The sequence below is a fragment of the Notechis scutatus genome, chromosome 3, assembly GCF_049901735.1.
Source record: "Notechis scutatus isolate UNSWTSFEM ecotype Mainland chromosome 3, rNotScu1.2, whole genome shotgun sequence".
Lineage (NCBI taxonomy): Eukaryota > Metazoa > Chordata > Lepidosauria > Squamata > Elapidae > Notechis > Notechis scutatus.
The window spans coordinates 45,499,756-45,519,130 of record NC_142011.1 but is presented as its reverse complement, the minus strand read 5'-3'; the positions used below and the strand labels follow the sequence as shown (position 1 = coordinate 45,519,130).

At 38.2% G+C, this 19,375-nt stretch overlaps 1 protein-coding gene across 4 annotated transcripts; it reads right to left on the bottom strand.

The window, feature by feature from the left end:
* Positions 1–302: 302 nt before the first annotated feature.
* RAB29 (RAB29, member RAS oncogene family) lies at positions 303–14,762 on the bottom strand. Of its 4 annotated transcripts, none has more exons than XM_026676794.2 (6): positions 14,396–14,741; positions 14,099–14,279; positions 8,356–8,427; positions 6,304–6,485; positions 4,044–4,165; positions 303–3,454 (listed from the first exon to the last, which is right to left on the bottom strand). In XM_026676794.2, exons 2-6 carry the CDS (start codon positions 14,223–14,225, stop codon positions 3,334–3,336), a joined length of 624 nt encoding a protein of 207 aa, XP_026532579.1. In that variant the 5' UTR covers positions 14,226–14,279; positions 14,396–14,741; the 3' UTR covers positions 303–3,333. The 4 variants fall into 4 exon arrangements, with proteins under 4 accessions (XP_026532579.1, XP_026532581.1, XP_087815781.1 ...); XM_026676796.2 differs by having other exon boundaries at positions 14,559–14,741; XM_087959656.1 differs by having other exon boundaries at positions 961–3,454; positions 14,099–14,312; positions 14,396–14,727.
* Between the last annotated feature and the right edge of the window lie 4,613 nt (positions 14,763–19,375).

Sequence of the window (19,375 nt, the reverse complement as noted above, 5' to 3'; positions counted from 1 at the left end):
TTTATTTTCCATGTGACATCATGTAGATAAATCAGGAAAAGTGAGCAAATAACATTTGGATATTTCCAAATATTCATTAACTGTGGAAGTATGGATGTTATTCTAAAACTGATTTTGTAACTGATACTGTTCCTCACTCTCAAATCAACTGCAATACCAGCTCAGAAGCTTGTTGCCTCCACGTTATATAGAAAGTAACCTCCTTATATAAAAAGCAACTGTGTCTTACTAATGGGCAATGGAATCTATCCATAGATAAATTATCATCAAGGGAAATAAAGTTTCATTTTTAGAGAAGGCATAGGATAGTATATAATGTTTTATTTCATTTTCTTTTAATTCTGCAATATCAGATGTACAGAAAGTGCTTATAGTATAAGCAATCTTGAAAGATAGAAGATAAATCTACAAAAGGCACAATGAGTGTATAAGAACAAAATGATTTCATTATCAACTCAAAGGCCTTTTTGTGCACTTAAAGCTTTACCCATTGATGCAAAAATTAATTTTTTCTTTAGAGAAATTAAAAGAGTTATTATCATTGAAGTTAATCTCTTGAAGGCTTTCCTCTTCACTTGCAACGAACAAAAGAGCTTGTACAGAAGCTCTTTAAACAAAGTGTAAGCAGTGTATGTGCTGTTTTTGAACAATTGCTTTAAGTATATAGCATAAAACATTTAAACAAGTAACATGTTATCTATAAGACTAGCACAAAAGAGGGTTGCAAATGATTTATGATCAGACCAAACCAGAATTAATAATCAAACTATCAGTTATTTTGCAAAGCTTTATTTTAAAATCTTGTAGCTTTGTTTTTAATTATGCACCTTGCATTCCTGTTGATCCTTTCATGATTGCTCAAAGCAAATTTGCTGGTTCCCTAACCACTGAGGCTTTCAGATAACATATATGAGCCAATAAATATGTGCAAATAACAATCTGAGATTTTTGTTTATTTTTAAAAAGCTTATTTATTGTCTAAAAGGGCAAATTGAAAAATCATGTGATTAAAAAAAGCACAGTGCAAAAGTCCAGACAAAAAACTCTATACATGTTCCTCTCACTATAACACAGCATCAATCAATCTTATATCATTTCCACAAAGTTCCCCATTGTGGTCAGTCAAAGTAGCTGCAACTGAGTTTAATTCATAAGATGTAATCCATTAAATTCCCATGTTTTACTGTCATCAAAAGGAAATGATGCTGTGCCAGAAACCCTATTTGAAAAAAACATGTGCAACCTGCTAGAATATCTTCAGACCAATTAGTTAACAGCAATTACATTTGGATATACATTCAGTTTTGCATCATATATTGTTTCCCAAAAATGGTATAAGAACTACTTCTGTCTTTCAGACAAACAGTATGATTGTCTCATAAGGATTCTCTCCAATGGATGTTGAAGAGAAATTTTCTACACAATTGTTTGCTGAATTTTTCCCAATATGTTAACGCAAATAGGCAGAACATTTGTATTGTTTGTATGTTGTAGGAAGAATATTATGCTCTTTTGCCCTTCCCTGTTCAAAACAGGGCCGAGTAATGCTATTCCCAAAAATAAGCAAATTTTGGGAGCGCAGTTCACCTACTCAGCCACTCTCAAAAGTGGTTCAATTTGATTTGCTGATCACTACAGCATGTTTCTGATACAGTACAAAATTGCTTTAAAAAGATAGAGGTAAAGAGGTTGTTATTAAGAAAGGGATATAAATGTAAAAATCATGTCATTGCAGTTGTAACAGAAGGCCCCTGGAATTGATATCATCTCTAGAAAATGCACACTGATACATAGAGAAGCTGATATAGAACCCACCCACTACACAGCTTAGAACCGTTTAAAAGAACTGAATTTAAGTTCTTAAGTGCAAGAGCTTTCCCAATTTGTTAGTGCATAACTTTGCTCAGATTGACCGCAAATAAAATGCCGATGGATGCACACATAAAGGGAGTATGGGAAAGCCCTTGAAACAGTCATTGGGAGTCTTCTGGAAGGACTGGTTCAACCTTACAAAGTACCTTTTTTAAGGCTTTTCAGGCCTTGCTGTTGTGTTAGCACAGCCAAGATGGAAACATTACAGATAACAAAAGATCAATTTGCAATCAGTCCTCCCAATAACTTTTGATCTTTTTCCTCCCCAGAATATTTTACTCTTAAGCACCGCACTTCCCTGACCATTTTAAAAATGAATATTAAAAATTCAAATGCTTCAATATTTATGACAATTTTGCAATGTCAGCCTCTTTGAACTATGAACTGACCAATTTATAAAAACCTAAGTATGTTCACCAAAAACAGAAGGCTGCCAGCTAATAATCCCAGCAAAATTGGGTTAATTCCTACTACTTTTTATATAAAAAAATAAAAATAAAAGCCACCGGAAATATTTTAACTTTAGCTTTTGTCCTGCTATGCTCTTTATTTTGTTTTGTTCCTCAGATCACTAAACCAGTAGGTGGCCTTTCAAACAGCCTACCATGCTGGCTATCTAACTAAGAAGTTGGATGGCTGAAGACAAGTAATTCATCAGAATCTGAAAAGAGGCAGATAAGATCCTGCAAGAGAAAGGGTTATAAAGACTAAAAATATGGCTGGTGCATTAAGTTGTATCAGTGTAAGTTAAGGTGTATCAGTGCAATGAAGTTTATGGCTTTAGCCTCTCTTCACTGCTGGCTCTCTAATACAATAACTTCAAGAAAGAGCTTAACAACTGCATGCCTAACATAAAAGCAGAGACAAAAATGGTCAGAGTTCATAGAATTTTCCTAGGTTTAGACATAACATTATTGGCGAAAAAGACAAAAGTACCAAATGATTTCTCATGGGCCAAAAATGGCACTTCAAGAAAAGCTGCAGTAAGAGGATTCAGCAGCTGCGTCACAAGGCAGTCCAAAGCCTCTTTCCACAAAAGACTTGTGAAAAGAAGTCTGTGCTAAATGTGAGTAGAGGAAGACTTAGTGGATAAACTGTCAAACACAAGATTCCTCAGGCTAGGCTTTTGGATATTTGAAAGATCCCAATACCCATACTCCCTGCAGTGGTATTTTTGATCAAGAGTAGTGGAGATCTTCTTTTAACTGTCAGGAGCTGAAATCTGCCGAAGATCCTTCATCCTTGAGGAAGCTGATGAGGCAATGCTGAATGGAATGGGGAAAGTGTACACTGTGGTTCATAAGTACCTAAGACAGTATTTTCCATTGTCCCTGCTAGAATGAGGATTGCCTTTTCATTTTCTCAACAGTGCAAGGAGAGAATTTGTGAGTGCTTTAAAAAGTATATAGATTTGTCTGAATGGCACTTTAGACTTCTGGTCAGATGAAGAGGCAAATATAGTTAGCAGCAACCCCAGTTGGATGTGGATTCATCTTTCAGATTGATATAGTCCCCGTGGCCTGAAACAGACATGTCTTTATCACCTGGCCAAGTTGCGACCATCATTTTTTCAATAAGGACCCTAGGAAGAGGGAAAACTGAGTTACCCACAAAACTTGCAGCAATCATTTGATAGCATCTCAAAAAAGAGTAAGTCTCCATTTATTTTTGTAACCTCTCTATTCTGAATCTCTTCCATATGAGTAAATAATAAAAGTGTAATTTTGGAAATCTGCACTATACTGTTTATATAACATCTTTAATAACAGAACTACGGGTCAGATATCCCATAACTCTGGGATACTCACTGACTAATGATAGGATTGCTGAACACCAATGAGAGTTAAAAATCATTCAAAACAAGTGCATAAATATTAAGACTAGGCATATACTATTGTTTTTGTGTTATGCTGTTTTTCAATTTATTGCCTCTTACTGTTAGAGATTAGACATTACACTCCAGCTATAGGCTATAGCAATGGCAGTCATCTCAGTATAAATTAACCTTGATCTTTGTGCTAGTTCTCATTCCAATCTTAGCTGAAATACATCCTACTTGGAGAAATTAAACATATCTGCAGTACTACTTGATACTACTACTTAACACAGTCATAAAGGAAAAATATGCTCAACTTCTTTTGACAAACATTTATACATTCAATTTTCCCTACCTCATTGACTCATTTACATTTTTGTTTTCCTTGACAGATGTCTCAGTCCAACCAGTAAAGCCATTCTCTTTGCTGAATTGGTCAATTTCTTCTCTAGTCATAGCCCATGGATAAAGATCACTCTGAAAAAGAATTCAGCAATGTAAAACTCATTGTGAAAACAATTATTGAGCACAGTTTTTTCTCTCTCACTATTGTTAAATTGCAAGATATAATTACATTTAATTAAATACATTTAATTATAAAACACATCTTTAGTTCAACATTGCACCAGCAAGGTAAGCTGTGAAGTATTCATGTCCATTCTGCAATTAAAGAAAATCTACCTCTTTTTAGTGATCAGAAGGGAAATTATCTAATTTGTCAAGGAGAGAGAAAATTGCGCCCCCAAAATTGAAATCAATGTGTTGTGGACAGATTTAATTTATATTCTGTGAATATAAAATAGCACTCTAATGTGGCTCTATCGTGGTATACAATGATCCCAGAATCATATTAAACAACACCATTAATGTACTAAATTATTTCAACTGAATAAAGAAAACATGTAACCCTGAGAGCATTTCTCTTTTAGCTGTAATTCAATAAATAGCTATTGTATTTTGGGTTTTTTTAGTGTTGGATAATCAACTCTAATTAAGTTAGAGTTTTGAAAAATAGCCAAACATTTGCTTAAAGCAGTCTGTCATATTAATTTGGCAAGAAAATTAAACTTAACTAAAATTAAGCAGGAAATTTGTACAGTACCAGAATGTTTCTGTGTGCATCTTTGACTTAAGGATTTTGAACATAAAACACTTATATTACCAGTTCTTTCTAACATATAATGCTCAAGATTTAATTCATAGAATGTATGCTTTTCTGCCTGTGTTGATTTAAAAATTCAAACTGAAATTTAGTTGGGTTATAACATGAACATCCCCAATTCAGATCTCCCTCCAGACATTAGGCTATAGTACCTTCTCTTAGCCCAAGTTATACTAACTGGCATAGAACCCAGCACCTCATTTTCTAATTGGCATTAGCCAGTTTAAAAGAATGACATCTATGGCGAATTATTCTGGCTGTTGATAGGTTTCTAAGCCAATTCAAGATGCTGGGTAAACATCTATCCAGTCCTTTATCACTTGGGCCTTTAACTGTGGGGCCGACCTCTTCACGTAGAATCTGCCTGACCTACATAAGGGAAGAAAACTTAAAAAAAAAAAAAAAAGAGGTCTGGGACCTGGAGATTGATTTTTAGAGCTTTAGTCCCTTTCTTCTGGAATAGCTTCCCCTTTAAGGTTTAGTGTGTGCCTACTCTGATGTTTCAGATCATAAAATAGTCCTCTTTCAGATAGCATTTGAACTTGTTTGATAGCACCTACCTTAGCAGTTTGTTTATAGCTTTTATTATGACACCATGTGGCTAGTAAGTGCTAAGCTTTGCCTAATCTTATGATGTATTCCTGTACATAACATTCTTTTTGTTAGTTATAAAATCTATTTCACTAACCCTTGCTCAGTTAAATTCCAACTCAGGAATGCTCAAACACACAAAATGCCTGAATTTCCAACAAAGCCCAGATCTGAGATGAAGTTCAAAAGTTCAGAAAAAAAATGCTGCCATGCAACACAATGAGCAGGACTCAGCAGGACTCCCAACTTGGCAATCGTAACTTACTGTCCACTTGCCCAGTCACAACTGAAGCATCTTAGAAGATCATTTCTACCCCACCTTTCCTTCCCTGGAACTGCATCCCACTGAGAGGATGTAGCCCTATCCCTTGCCCAATACATGCAGCAACTTAATGCCAAGTCTTTGAGCAATCCAGTTTTACAGACCCAGGAGTGCTTTGCACAAGAATTTACCTATCTATGTGGATGCTAAGAACTGACACTGAGTCACTTAATCATCCACAATTTTTACATTACTCCTTTAGCCTTTAGTGTTTAGTCTAACATCACATCACATCTGCATCCTCCACAGGTGGTTGCTTTTTTTTAATGAAATCCTTTTCTGATGGAATCCCTTCCTTGACTCATCCATTCCAGAGATCCACATATTCTTTTTTTATCTCTGAACAGTAAAAACACACAGACACACACACCACAGTGATATACAGAAAAACATGGTAACCTCTCTCTCTCTTTCTAAATGTATGCATCCATTTGTATGCCATCTCCTCAAAAGCTTATATGATTCTATGATGAAGTAACAGTGCATACCTACAGTCTCTTATAGTAATCCACAAGTTCTAGTAAGTCAGTATTTGTTTACCTTATTAGCCAATAGCAGACAAGGGATAGGACTTCCATCTTGCAGTTTCACCTTGCTATCCAAATCTTGTTTCCATTTCTGGCAACTGGTGAATGTGCTAAAATTGGTGACATCAAACATGACGACACAAGCTGCTGCCTCCTTGTAATACAGTCGAGTCATTGATGTGAAACGTTCCTGACCTGCATGTTAAATGAGAAACATTGAATCATTATCTTAAAGCAAATATTTTCTGATTCAACTGTTTCAGGGTTTTATCTTTAGTATTTCACATTAAACTTTTCTCAATCAATCCAAATATAATCAGAGATAATCCGAAGAAAAATGGAGGCTTTTCATACTATTAAATGTGCTTTTATTGGCCCATAATGCATAATGTGCTAAATGAATAAGTATTATGCCTGCCAGGCTGGGGAAATGACAGATTATGATCTACTGAGAAATCACAGTGGTTTTTAATAAATTAAAAGATTGCGATTTCTTATATTGGGCAAGGGCATTTGACTTTCAATTCCCCCCTCCCCCCAAAACCTAGAATCAAAACCAATTCCTAGGCTAAGCATTTGCTTCAAAATACACTTTTATGTTAAGTATATGTCTGTCTCATTGGATCACCAAGCAGAGATGCTTGAACTTCAAGGTCACAAGTGGCCACTAGAAACCTCTCACAGACCTACCAAACTTGTCAAAAGGAAGAGACTCTCAAATCAAGCTTGACACTTCACAACTACATGTATGCATGCATGAAATTTTCACACCAGTTGTGCAGAAGTGGCTTGTCGTCGTCCCCCCCCCCCCCCAATTTTTGGAGTTTATCTAGAGTTCTGGAATTTTCTGATGGTCTACTATCTAAGTATACTTACCTTTTTGAAACAGCCATATTGCTCTAGCTGCTTCCACCTGTTCTAGGCTCAAAAGCTATACTTTGATGGCCATTTTTAATACAAGAAAAAGGAAATTCTAACTATCTGTAGAATAAACAAACATACATATAACATGGGAAAAGAGCCATAGTTTTACATATTTACAGAAGGCCAAGAGAATGGAGGCCCACCTCACTTCTGGGGGAAGAGTATTGGACAGGGCAGGGGCAATGGTAGATAGAAAAGGATAGATTTTGTTGTTTGAACAATAATACAGTTTACAACCACAATCTGGATCGGAATTTTGGTCACTAAGTGATTCAGTCGTTGAGTCATCACCTGATTGGACCTGATTTTATGAACATTTTTATTATGGTCATTAAGCACTTGTTAAGCGAATCTGGCTTCCCCAATTGACTGCTTGTCAGAAGCTGCCTGGGAAGGTAAGAAATCACAGTAATCTATATGCAAGCTGCTTCAAACTTTGTAAATGTGAGCTGAATCAATCAAGCAATTGTGGGGGTGATGCAATGGTTGTAACTTTGAGGAAGGGTTGTCAGTCACTTTCTCTGAGGCCATCATAACTTTGAGCCATCGTTAATTGAATAGTCAAGAATTAGCTGTAAAGAACATTCCTGGAATCCTTACTGTAGCTATTTCTTGACTTTGCCTTTTTCAAAAAGTTTACTCATATTTAACTTCAAGTAAGTGCGCATGGAAATAAAATGCAATAAAAAAAATGTCTTTTTAGGCATGAATCCAGCTGGTGACCCTGAACCAGTCACTCTTTCAGGGACTTGCGTGGGTAGTCATCAGGAATCAAAACTGACTCAAAAGCACGCATGTGCACACACAACCTGCAAATGAAAATGAAACTCTCTCTCTGGGATTTGACCTCCCAAATTAGACTACAGTCTATTCAATCCAGTTCTCCCATCCAAATGCTAACCCGACCTAAGCCTACTTAGCTTCCATAGCAGTCAAAATTGGTCAGGTGCTGCCACCTACAGAGACCTCAAAAGAGGTACAAGACATAAACATTTAAGTGGAATATTATATGATTTCCTCCTATAGAATAGTTTAATTGTTAGGTTGTTTAAGAGAGCTGAACAAGCAAGGTAAGTACAGTTACTCTAAAAAAGGCTGAGAAGCAACAACAACAAAAAGCAGATAACTCCTTGAAACTTACCAGCAATGTCCCATAGCTGTAACCTCACTGTCTCAGACTCTGACCATTGCACCACCTTCAGAGCAAAATCCACTAAAAGCAAATACAGAACATGAGAGAGGAAAAAGCAAATGACACTTATTGCTTAAGAGTACTTTCTTTCACACTGTGCATCAATGCTGATCACCCTCTGTGTATAGACACTCTAAAATACATTGTCTATTGCATGAGCCACAGCACTTCTGTGTTCATGGGGAAAACCTTTGTAAATTATACTGAAGAACAGTGAAAACAAACAGCCCCTAACTGTATTTCCTCTTCACAAAGAGAGCTTTAAACTATATGGGCACTGTTCACTGCAGCACAACCATCTGGTTCTTAAAATTGCTGGAGTATAGTAAGCAATTTTAACAGAAAGGGATGTATTCACCATATAGAAATAGTTTGAATGGCACTGATTTTAAATGGAATACATTTGAAAATGACCCCAATTATTGGCAGCAGCACATATTTCTGATTTATTTTGAGGTAAAAGCTGCACATTTCTCAAGACAACTTATTTGGCATTGCAACATTCTTCCTCCATCAGTACACAATAAGTGTAGCAATGCAATCTTATCTGCTTTAAGCACCATTGTTTCTATGAGTGATTAAATAAGTCTTCTATTTAAATATTAACACACGAATCTTTCCAGAAAAACTTAGATCAGCTGTGACTTATTATGTTTGTGACTTGTCTTATAAGACAAGTAAAATTTAAAAACATTCTAGTGCAGAACCACATTTTTTTCAGAAGTGTGCTACCTCTAATTAGATAAGGAAAGACAGATGAATAAGTAGGTAGGAAGGATTCAGCAAGCGCATTGAATGTTCCTAGGGAAAATCTATACTATTTTCCCAAATAGTGGTAAAAGTTTATATGTATTATGTGTTTGATTTATATAAATACTCATCTCACTTTTGTGTGGCTGTAGCTAGCTGCCAGCCTTACAAGTTAGACCACATAGGGAACATGATCAGGGGTGGGATTCAATTTTTTTAACAACCGGTTTTGTGGACTTAGTTGGTGGGTGTGGCTTGGTGATCATGTGACTGGGTGGGTGTGGCCAACTCAACATCACTCTTGCCAAGGGGCACTTCTCCTCTCCTGGCCTCTCATGACAGTGGGGATGCTGCAACAGTCATAAGTGTGAGAAATGGTCATAAGTCACTTGTTTCAGTGTAACTGTAACTTTGAGTGGCCACCAAATGAACTGTTGTAAGTCAAGGATTACCTGTACAAAAATACAAAAAGCTTCTTTGCTTGCAAAAAGCTGTCCTAAATATCAATCATTAGATTAAAAATACCTGCAAGCCAGAGTTACAAATCAGGCAGGGTGCCAGAGCATCTTGGAGGATTAAAATAGTTAAATTGCAGTGATAACTATCAGCAGCCAACTCTTGATCATAAAGTGAAACCCTTTAGCAGAGAGGTCATTTAAGATCTCCAAAAAGAGCACACCCAAGAGAAGCAATCCTTAGATCCATTTGCACCACTTAAAGATACCAGCTGGTCTCACTCATCTCACAAGATATCCTAAGGAATCATCCAGATTTAAGGAAAGGTCACACATCCCCCAGAAAGGCAGTAAAAAAAATCAGTGCCAAGCTTGTATCCTGCCTCTTGGAAGTACATCCCAAAAGGACAGTGCCAGATACCTCTAAAGCAGTGAAGGAAGACACCCCTCCCCAGATAGAAAAAGAAACCATGAGGCAGGAAAAAATTCAAGTAGCTGTTGCTTGTTGAAGCTGAATAGGGAAAATTATCCCATCAATAAACACAGGATTAAACATCACCAAGCACAGAATTAACCTTCACCAAAAACCAGTTTTAGACCAAAACTCAGAAAGACATAAGACATAAGACATAAGAATTTATTTGTCATTACACTCGCAAGCGGGTGCAACGAAATGAGGTGCTCTTCCACAAAGTAAAAACTGGACAAACACCACTAAAAAGAAAAAAATTAAACTAAACACAACCAACCATACAATCATCTCTATGCAATTTAAAAATGTAAATACCCCATTACTCTCAGCCATTTAATTCCACAAAAATCTTATGACCCTGCATTCAAACTCAAAACTGTACTTGGATAAAAACTGTTCTTAAATCTGGTCGTCCTTGTTCTTAATACCCTAAATCTCCTTCTCAATGGTAATAGTTCAAAGAGCTGATGTCCTGGATGAGAGGAGTCATTCAATATATTAAGTATCTTCCTCTTACGTCTATTCCTATACAGTTCTTCCAAAGAGGGGACTGAGCAGCCAATGATGTTTTGGGCAGTCTTGATCACCCTCTGAATTGCCTTTTTCTCTGCCACTGTGCAGCTCGAGAACCATACACAGAGTATGTAAACTCATGTTTGAATGTCAATCTTTCTAGCTAGCCAAGAAGCCTTGCTGAATATCACTCATCTTGGTTCCCTGTCATTAAAAGCTGCTTTCTGATAGCTCTGCTTCATTATTCAATTATTTCTTCAAAGTGCTGATTGTCCAGGGAAGTATTTCCCCCCAACAGCAGTGTAAAAATCTTAAAACAACCCTTCTTCTTTAAGAAAATCAAGCCCCAGAAGCTCCAGAAACAGGAAGTCTAGGCATACTGGCAAGAATGTACTAAGGGTGGAAAAAAACAAAAGGAGATTGCTTAGGGGTTCTATAGAACTGTTCAGAACCAGTAGAATCCCACCCCTGAACATGATCAGATGAGCTAATTCTAGTTTATTATAAAGCTTCATTAACAGAAACTTGGAAGTCTGAAAGTACTGCACATCTCTCCCCAACTCTGTCTCCTTTAAAGCTCAAGATATTAGGAAGGGTCTCCACTGAGCCTCTTGCCCCACTCACGGTCCTTCTAAAGGCTCAGCTGTGTTTTATCTGACCATTTCCTTGGTTGTGTTTCTTTGTCCCACCTCCCAAGTCATCCCCACATATCATTTCAGTGGGTTGCAATAAAATAAGATACATAAAATAAACAATATTTTAAAATAAAACACACAGCTGCCAGGCATAGTCCAACCAATTGTCCACAGAGCCAGGAGATCGGCTCTATCACATGCCCACAATCAAGTTTTTAAGACCTTACAGAGGGCCAACGGAGAGAAGGGACCAATCCAAACTCAGGGGGGTTGATGGCAGGGGCCATGGGAGAAAAGGCTCTCATTCTGGGGTCCATCAGTCAACACTCCTTAGATGGATATACCTGGAATATGTCCATCCTGCTAGTATACACTTTGTTATTGTGACTGTGTGAGGGCTACACAGTTAACTTCTTTGATATTACATGGCAGTGCTGATCATAATATAAATGTAAAGAATTCTTTTATCACACCTCTCTACTATCCTTATCTGTCTATAGTGGTCTGTGGGAATGATCTTAGGTTGAAGAGCTGTAGCCTAGGTAATGGATTGTTGAAAGCAGCTCTGTGAGCAGGTAGGGGAAAGCATAGGAAGGGACCCGCTCTGGTTTTCCAGAGCCTAAAAGAAAGAAGAGGGGAGAAATACTTTTGGACTTTCAAGATTGATGTCAGCCTTGCAAGGTAATCCAGTCAGTCAGATGAACTAATTCTACTTTTAAGCTTACATTAGCACAATATTGTAGGAATAGGGAGGGAGTATTCTGGCAATTTTTTTAAAAAAAATTTTTTTTTTACTGGCTTTATTCAATTTTAACTGTAGGCTTTCCAGAGTCATGAATGAGATTGTGCATCCCACAAATTTACTAAATCAATCAATGCACTGGAACTCATAAGATTTTATAGCAACTATTTTGTAAGTGGATCATTCGCCGTTTTGCAAGAGCACCTATTACCGGTCGGTACATGTTCTCAAAATTCCAAATCCAACTACAAACCCAACTCTACTGGAGTCACAAATTTCTGTGATCTTTTCCCTCTCTCAGATTAAAACAAATATATTTAACTGCAGGAAGTACACTTTTAGGATGCCTATTAACATCCTGCATTTCCCCCCAAAATGCAGGGGAAGCAACACTTAACTGAGCAAAGACTATTATTTAAATGTAATACTTCAAGTTCAAGGCAGTCTTGGGAACAACTCCACCCCACAACTTGCAAAGTATACCCATTTTAACTGATCAATATCTATTTCAAGAATGAAATTGGGCCCTTTATCATGTCTTCAGTGGAGCTCTTTTTACTGATCTCCGTCAATTCCTCTTGTACAGCAATTCTGTGGCATAAACATCACTTTCAAGAAAGGAATTTGGGAGATTTAAATATTAATCTGGGCCAAAGATGAATTATAAGTGAAATGTGTTGGATGACAGGCAGAGAAGCCAGAATATAAGGATATGTATGCACTGTATGTATTTAGCTAGCCTTCAATTCAATGTGGATTCCTGGTGACTGCCTGGACAGTCCAGAATAGCTGAAAAGAAACTGATGTGTGTCATACAATGTGTTGGTATATTGTGGTGATGTCCCTCCAGTTTTCTTGGCAAGATTTCAGAAATGGCTTGTCACTGTTTTTTTCACTGATCACAGCAGCTGGCTTTGTACCTAAGGCAGGCCAGATCTCACCTCTCTAGCCTGCTGCTGTAACTGTAGAAAAGTTTGTCAGCAGCTATGATTACACCATTGATTGGAGTGGGTGTTAAAAGTATCTTCAGGGCAAAGATTTCACTTTGAGCTGTAGTCTCCCAAGGAATACGCTCCGTGTGTGTTACTAACCAGCACATAATTCTGGTCAAACTAAATTTGATTTCATTTGCATCTACTTTAAAAAATAAATACTCAGCCACATTAAAAATTCTAATTTGGTAGCTACTTTCAGAAATCTCACAACTAGCTCTTGTGCAACTTTGGTATAAATCATCACATATTCTTGGCAATAAAGCTTGCACACAAATCACTGATACTGATAATGCCTGAATAACAAACTTTAAAAATAGTTAATGCCTTGTTTCATTCAATGTGTGCACCCACATTCCGATGTCCTATTTACATATGTAGCATTAAAGGTGTAGTTTTTTTTCATTATTAGTTTCACTAAAAATATACTATTTTAATACAAACATACATATATATCACGTGTGCATATATATTGCTCCTCACAATAGAATTTATGCTGGATTAAGTGGAACTGACAAAAGTACATACTGAGATTATACACCAAGATTCTATATATGCAATAGATATTTTGATCTGAATTATAGATTTTAAGAAAACATGTAATTCAGGACAATTAGAAAAGAAATTAGAAGAGCACAGCAGATAGCCCATTTTAACATAGAAAATGGCTATTTGGTTTAGTTTATCTTTTATGCAATAAAACACTGCACAATCACAGCTTATGAAGCAGACTAATTATTTAACAATTGACTGCTAAGACTATGAGTAAGCAAGGTCACATTTCACTATGATAAGTTTAGCAACATAGTAATTTCCAAATTGAGGAAAAATAGGGTTTCATATCAAGGATGGAAAACCCACAACAAAGAGGAACTAAGTATTGTAAAACAAACATTCAGATAAACAGGAATTATAGAAATAAGGTAATATCTTCAGCAGTAACTTCTCTTGCAGTAAAGCTTCAATGCAAGTCTTTTCATCAGACAAATTTTTGCAACTGGGGAAGAACTTAGTGCACAAGAACAACCCTGTACATTATTAAACCCTTTCCCGGCCACAGTCTCCTTTCCAAATATTTTAGGTGTTTCTGTAATTTCCTTGCTGCAGCCCTGAGAAAAATCCAGAAAACTCACCTCCTACGGTAGACTTGTAGTGCTTGTTGAAACTGTCATTGGCATATCGCTGGACTAACGAGGTCTTCCCAACTGTGGCATCACCAATAATCAAGACTTTGAACATGTGGTCGTGATGGCCCACCATGACTGGTCACCAAACCCAATTAAAAGAAGCGGGTGTTGTCTCTTCTTCCCTTTCCTGAGGGGTCAACCAAGTGAAGAAAAAAACAAACTACAATTCAAGTTATTTACGGGGGGGGGGGAGAGAAACAACTCCGCACATCCAATTGTAGTTTCTGTAAACAGGGAACTCACGAAAGGGTCGCTTCCTGGTTTTCCGTTTGCAAGAATACCTCTTTCCGTGCAAGCACACCTCTAATTTAGGGTCGAGGGGACCAAATATACCACTTCCAGAAGCTTTTTCTCAGTCATAAGAACATTGACGGTGAGAACTCAAGAGAAGACTCGTCCGCCCTACCTTGCTTTCTGAGAAAGAAACAAGGAAAGGCTCTGCACCCGATGGTGCACCAAAGCGAGACAGCCGCACCCGATGAAGCACCAAAGCGCGTTTGTTGGAAAGGCAGGCAAAACTTAAAGGGGATTCCCGCGCCCGCTTCCTTCTCTCGCACGGCTTCTGACTCCGCTTCGCCAACTCTTTTCCGCATTCGCCTTGCTGTCATGTGAGAGACCCAGGCGGCAGTTCTGCCCCTTTAAAGCCCCAAAAACTACATCACCCGGCATGCATTTGCGGAGCGCGTCTTGATTACTTGGGAAAAGTGCAGTGTTTTAATCTACTCCGGTGGGCGCTGCAGCACGTGATGTATAAAATCATGTCCTCAGCATTTTTCACAGATGAAACTAGGAAGTTCTGTGAAGAAAACTCCTTATTGAAGTGGCCTGTCGTTGGTTCCCCTCCCCCCTTTATTCCTTCTGAAAAACAAGGCCTTTCCTGCCATATGAAATGGATAAATACGGGTGTAAGAAAAGCAAATTGAAAACGGATTTAAATGGGGAAACGCTGGTTTTCCATGTCACTACTTGTGAAAAGGGGGAGCATATAAAATGGTTTATAGGCAATCGCTAATTCCATTGCGGGCCTACAACATTCTACAGAGAAATGGCATGTGAAACTAAAGACACAAAATAAGAGATACCTAACATTGGTTTACTTTAGGGTTACTAGATATGAGCAACAAAGAAGAACCCAGACAACTGAAAATGAAGAAAAATGGGGAGTGGGAGAGAGAATGATAGGGCACATTAGCTGTTTAACTTTCTTGACATCTGCCACAAAATTTGCAATGAAAACCTGTTAAAAATGTACTTTGAACTAAATGTGAAAATATTTTCTCCTGTAACAGACTGTTGGTTTTGCAAGAGCAGGAATGTGCTATGTCAGGTTAAAGAGGCAAAAGCCTTCAGGTATAACTGATTTAAAGTCAAGTTGCTGGAATACAATCAGGACAAACTGGCTGCAGGATACAAATCAACTAATGAACAGAGTGGAGCTTGTTAATTTGTATTAAGGAAGCACCTCCAGAAAAGCTGCTCAGAAAGAAATACACAAAAGACTGATAACGTTTCATTTTCAGGCTATGCCTGCATACCAAGATAAAAAGGAAGTCATGTCCTTGTTGCCCAATGTCCACTAATCCTATTTTATATCAACTTCATTAATTACACTCTACCTTTTTATGTTGGCAACCTCTATCTTGGCAATCTACAGTATTCTTATTCTCACCACATCCAACTACTGGTTCGTCCTTATTCATCCTTCACCCATTTTCCTTTTTCTATACTTAAGTACCCCATTGACTGGCATATTTTTTGAAAATTTCTCCTGACATCAATTCTCATTTTGATGTAACTAAGTGGTGGAATCCTACTGTCATTCACAGCCATGTTGTCTATTTTTTTGATAAACCTTTTCTCACAACATCAAACATTTGTATTATTGTTTGTATTTTCCTATCTTTTGTTTATTTAGGTTACAATGATTATAGCCTGACCAAAGGGGGGTACATTAAATGTATTTCTTTCATTAGTTGTCATGCTTCTACCTTGCCACAATCAAAACAACAACCTTACAGAATACATAAGCAAAATTACACAGTGCTCAAAAAAATAAAGGGAACACTTAAACAACACAATGTAACTCCAAGTCAATCGCACTTATGTGAAATCAAACTGTCCACTTAGGTAGCAACACTGACTGACAATCAATTTCACATGTTGTTGTGCAAATGGAATAGACAACAGGTGGAAAGCATAGGCAGTTAGCAAGACATCCCCAATAAAGGAGTGGTTCTGCAGGTGGTGACCACAGACCACTTCTCAGTTCCTATGCTTTCTGGCTGATGGTTTGGTCACTTTTGAATGCTGGTGGTGCTTTCACTCTAGTGGTAGCATGAGACGGAGTCTACAACCCACACAAGTGGCTCAGGTAGTGCAGCTCATCCAGGATGGCACATCAATGCGAGCTGTGGCAAGGTTTGCTGTGTCTGTCAGCGTAGTGTTCAGAGCATGGAGGCGCTACCAGGAGACAGGCCAGTACATCAGGAGATGAGGAGGCAGTAGGAGGGCAACAACCCAGCATCAGGACCGCTACCTCCGCCTTTGTGCAAAGAGGGACAGGAGGAGCACTGCCAGAGCCCTGCAAAATGACCTCCAGCGGGCCACAAATGTGCATGTGGCTGCTCAAATGGTCAGAAACAGACTCCATGAGGGTGGTATGAGGGCCCAACGTCCACAGGTGGGGGTTGTGTTTACAGCCCAACACCATGCAGGACGTTTGGCATTTGCCAGAGAACACCAAGAGTGGCAAATTCCCCACTGGCGCCCTGTGCTCTTCACAGATGAAAGCAGGTTCATACTGAGCACATGTGACAGATGTGACAGGGTCTGGAGACGCCGTGGAGAACGTTCTGCTGCCTGCAACATCCTCCAGCATGACGGGTTTGGCAGTGGGTCAGTAATGGTGTGGGGTGGCATTTCTTTAGGGGGCCGCACAGCCCTCCATGTGCTTGCCAGAGGTAGCCTGACTGCCATTAGGTACCGAGATGAGATCCTCAGACCCCTTGTGAGACCATATGCTGGTGCGCTTGGACCTGGGCTCCTCCTAATGCAAGACAATGCTAGACCTCATGTGGCTGGAGTGTGTCAGCAGTTCCTGCAAGATGAAGGCATTGATGCTATGGACTGGCCCGCCCGTTCCCCAGACCTGAATCCAATTGAGCACATCTGGGTCATCATATCTCACTCCATCCACCAATGCCACATTGCACCACAGACTGTCCAGGAGTTGGGGGATGCTTTAGTCCAGGTGTGGGAGGAGATCCCTCAGGAGACCATCCGCCACCTCATCAGGAACATGCCCAGGCGTTGTAGGGAGGTCATACAGGCACGTGGAGGCCACACACACTACTGAGCCTCATTTTGACTTGTTTTAAGGACATTACATCAAAGTTGGATCAGCCTGTAGTGTTTTTTTCCACTTTAATTGTGAGTGTAACTCCAAATCCAGACCTCCATGGGTTGCTAAATTTGATTTCCATTGATAATTTTTGTGTGGTTTTGTTGTCAGCACATTCAACTATGTAATGAACAAAGTATTTAATAAGAATATTTCATTCATTCAGATCTAGGATGTCTTATTTTGTGTTCCCTTTATTTTTTTGAGCAGTGTACATGGTTAGCTTAATCCAACAAATAACAGTAGGAATAACTGTCCTGCTCCTCTAAAAACTTAGACATAATAGCAAAAGTTTTCCAAAACACTTAAAAGATTTTTAAATTTCTGGAAAACCAACAAAGGGAATGGAAGAAGTCAAAAGTATAAAGAACAGTAGTAATAATAAATCAACTCTTTCCCCAAGACGAATGCCAATAAATCTTAGCCAATGTTGAAGGCCAGTTGAAATAAAACTGTTTAAGATCTCCAAAAAATGACAAAGGATTCAGCTTCACAGTTCCCTGGAGTGAGATTTCCAAAACTTTCCATAATTCAAATCTATTTCCTAAACTAATCTAGCAGCTGGATCATAGAAACACAGGAGTGTGTTGCCTATCTTTAGTTTCTGAAATATTTGTAATATACATAATTCACAGGATTTAGTGTGCAACACTTTTCTTTTGAAGCTTATATAGTGAAATCCCCTACAGGGGAGCAAAGTTGTTTTTTGTTTAAACTTTTTGTTCCTTTAATGGTAGATGGCTGAAGCATAACCATTTTTGGCTCTGAGCATGGAGACTGCGTGAGAAGATTCTGAGATGTTGCCGCTGGAAACAGATCTAAAGTTCATAATCCTTGGTCCTTATAGCAACAAAGTCAGAATCATGCAAGCAATAGTTTTCCTGTTGTTAGCCATACATTTGGCAGGTCTGTTATCCCTATATGCCTTGCCCAAAGAGATTCTGAGCCACAAAGATAGATTAAATTTATCTTTATTTATTACATAAGTAGAGAGAGCACCTCACTAGCCACTCAGTTAAAAGAGGAGCAGTTTATAAAAGGTGGAGAATTACATACAGGTCAAAACATACTGGCTTTGGAGTGAGTTCTTTCATTAAACGTTAAATCATTTGGCACATCTCTTGATGTAGTATATATGCACAATAGTGCTAGCATGTAATATCACATAATTTCTTAGTATGAACTTGTTAATGCTCATCCATTCAGGAGGTGTGATTTTTCCATTATGTGTTTGCAAATCAGCAAAGTTCAAAGTCAGTGTCATTGGCAGCTTTGAACCAGTCCTTTGGGGTTGTACTTTTCACATTCCTAGCTTGCTTTATTCTAGAAAAATTAATCAAAGAATTTCCTAGATACTGAAAACGTTCATTAAAGCCTGCCCACCTCCGCTACTGCCATCACTGTGACACTATATAGGTCCAAAAATTCTCAACTCTCTTGAAAAAATCCATAATACTAGGAAATGTGAAAAGAGGTCAGCAAGGGGACCTAGTTGGATAGATCTATGAATGTGGTTTTTAAGAGCTGACACAGATTTCATGGTACATTACCACTCAATCATACTCTGAACAGAGGGAAATAATCTAAGCTATGTAAGTTAATTTGGATAAGGCGTATTTTTCTTAGGCCTTAAACAACCGTCACATGTGTCTCCTTCTTAAAGAATCCCTAAAATGAGCATGTAGTTTGAAAATAAAGGACAAACGGGCAATGATTAAAACTGGAGGAAACCGATGTGGCCTAGTCTGTTTTGCTTATTAATATGAACATCAGCTAAAATGTCAGCTACAAATTTTTGATAAAATGAAGGACCAAAAACCATA

Bases quoted from the DNA above. Each gene is read 5' to 3' on its own strand.
- RAB29 (XM_087959655.1), bottom strand. From the start codon at position 14,225: ATGGTGGGCCATCACGACCACATGTTCAAAGTCTTGATTATTGGTGAT. The intron at 8,428-14,098 runs GTGAGTTTTCTG...ATTTGCTTTTAG, and splicing joins CTACAAGTCTACCGTAGGAG to TGGATTTTGCTCTGAAGGTG. The intron at 6,486-8,355 runs GTAAGTTTCAAG...TTTAACATGCAG, and splicing joins ACAGCTATGGGACATTGCTG to GTCAGGAACGTTTCACATCA.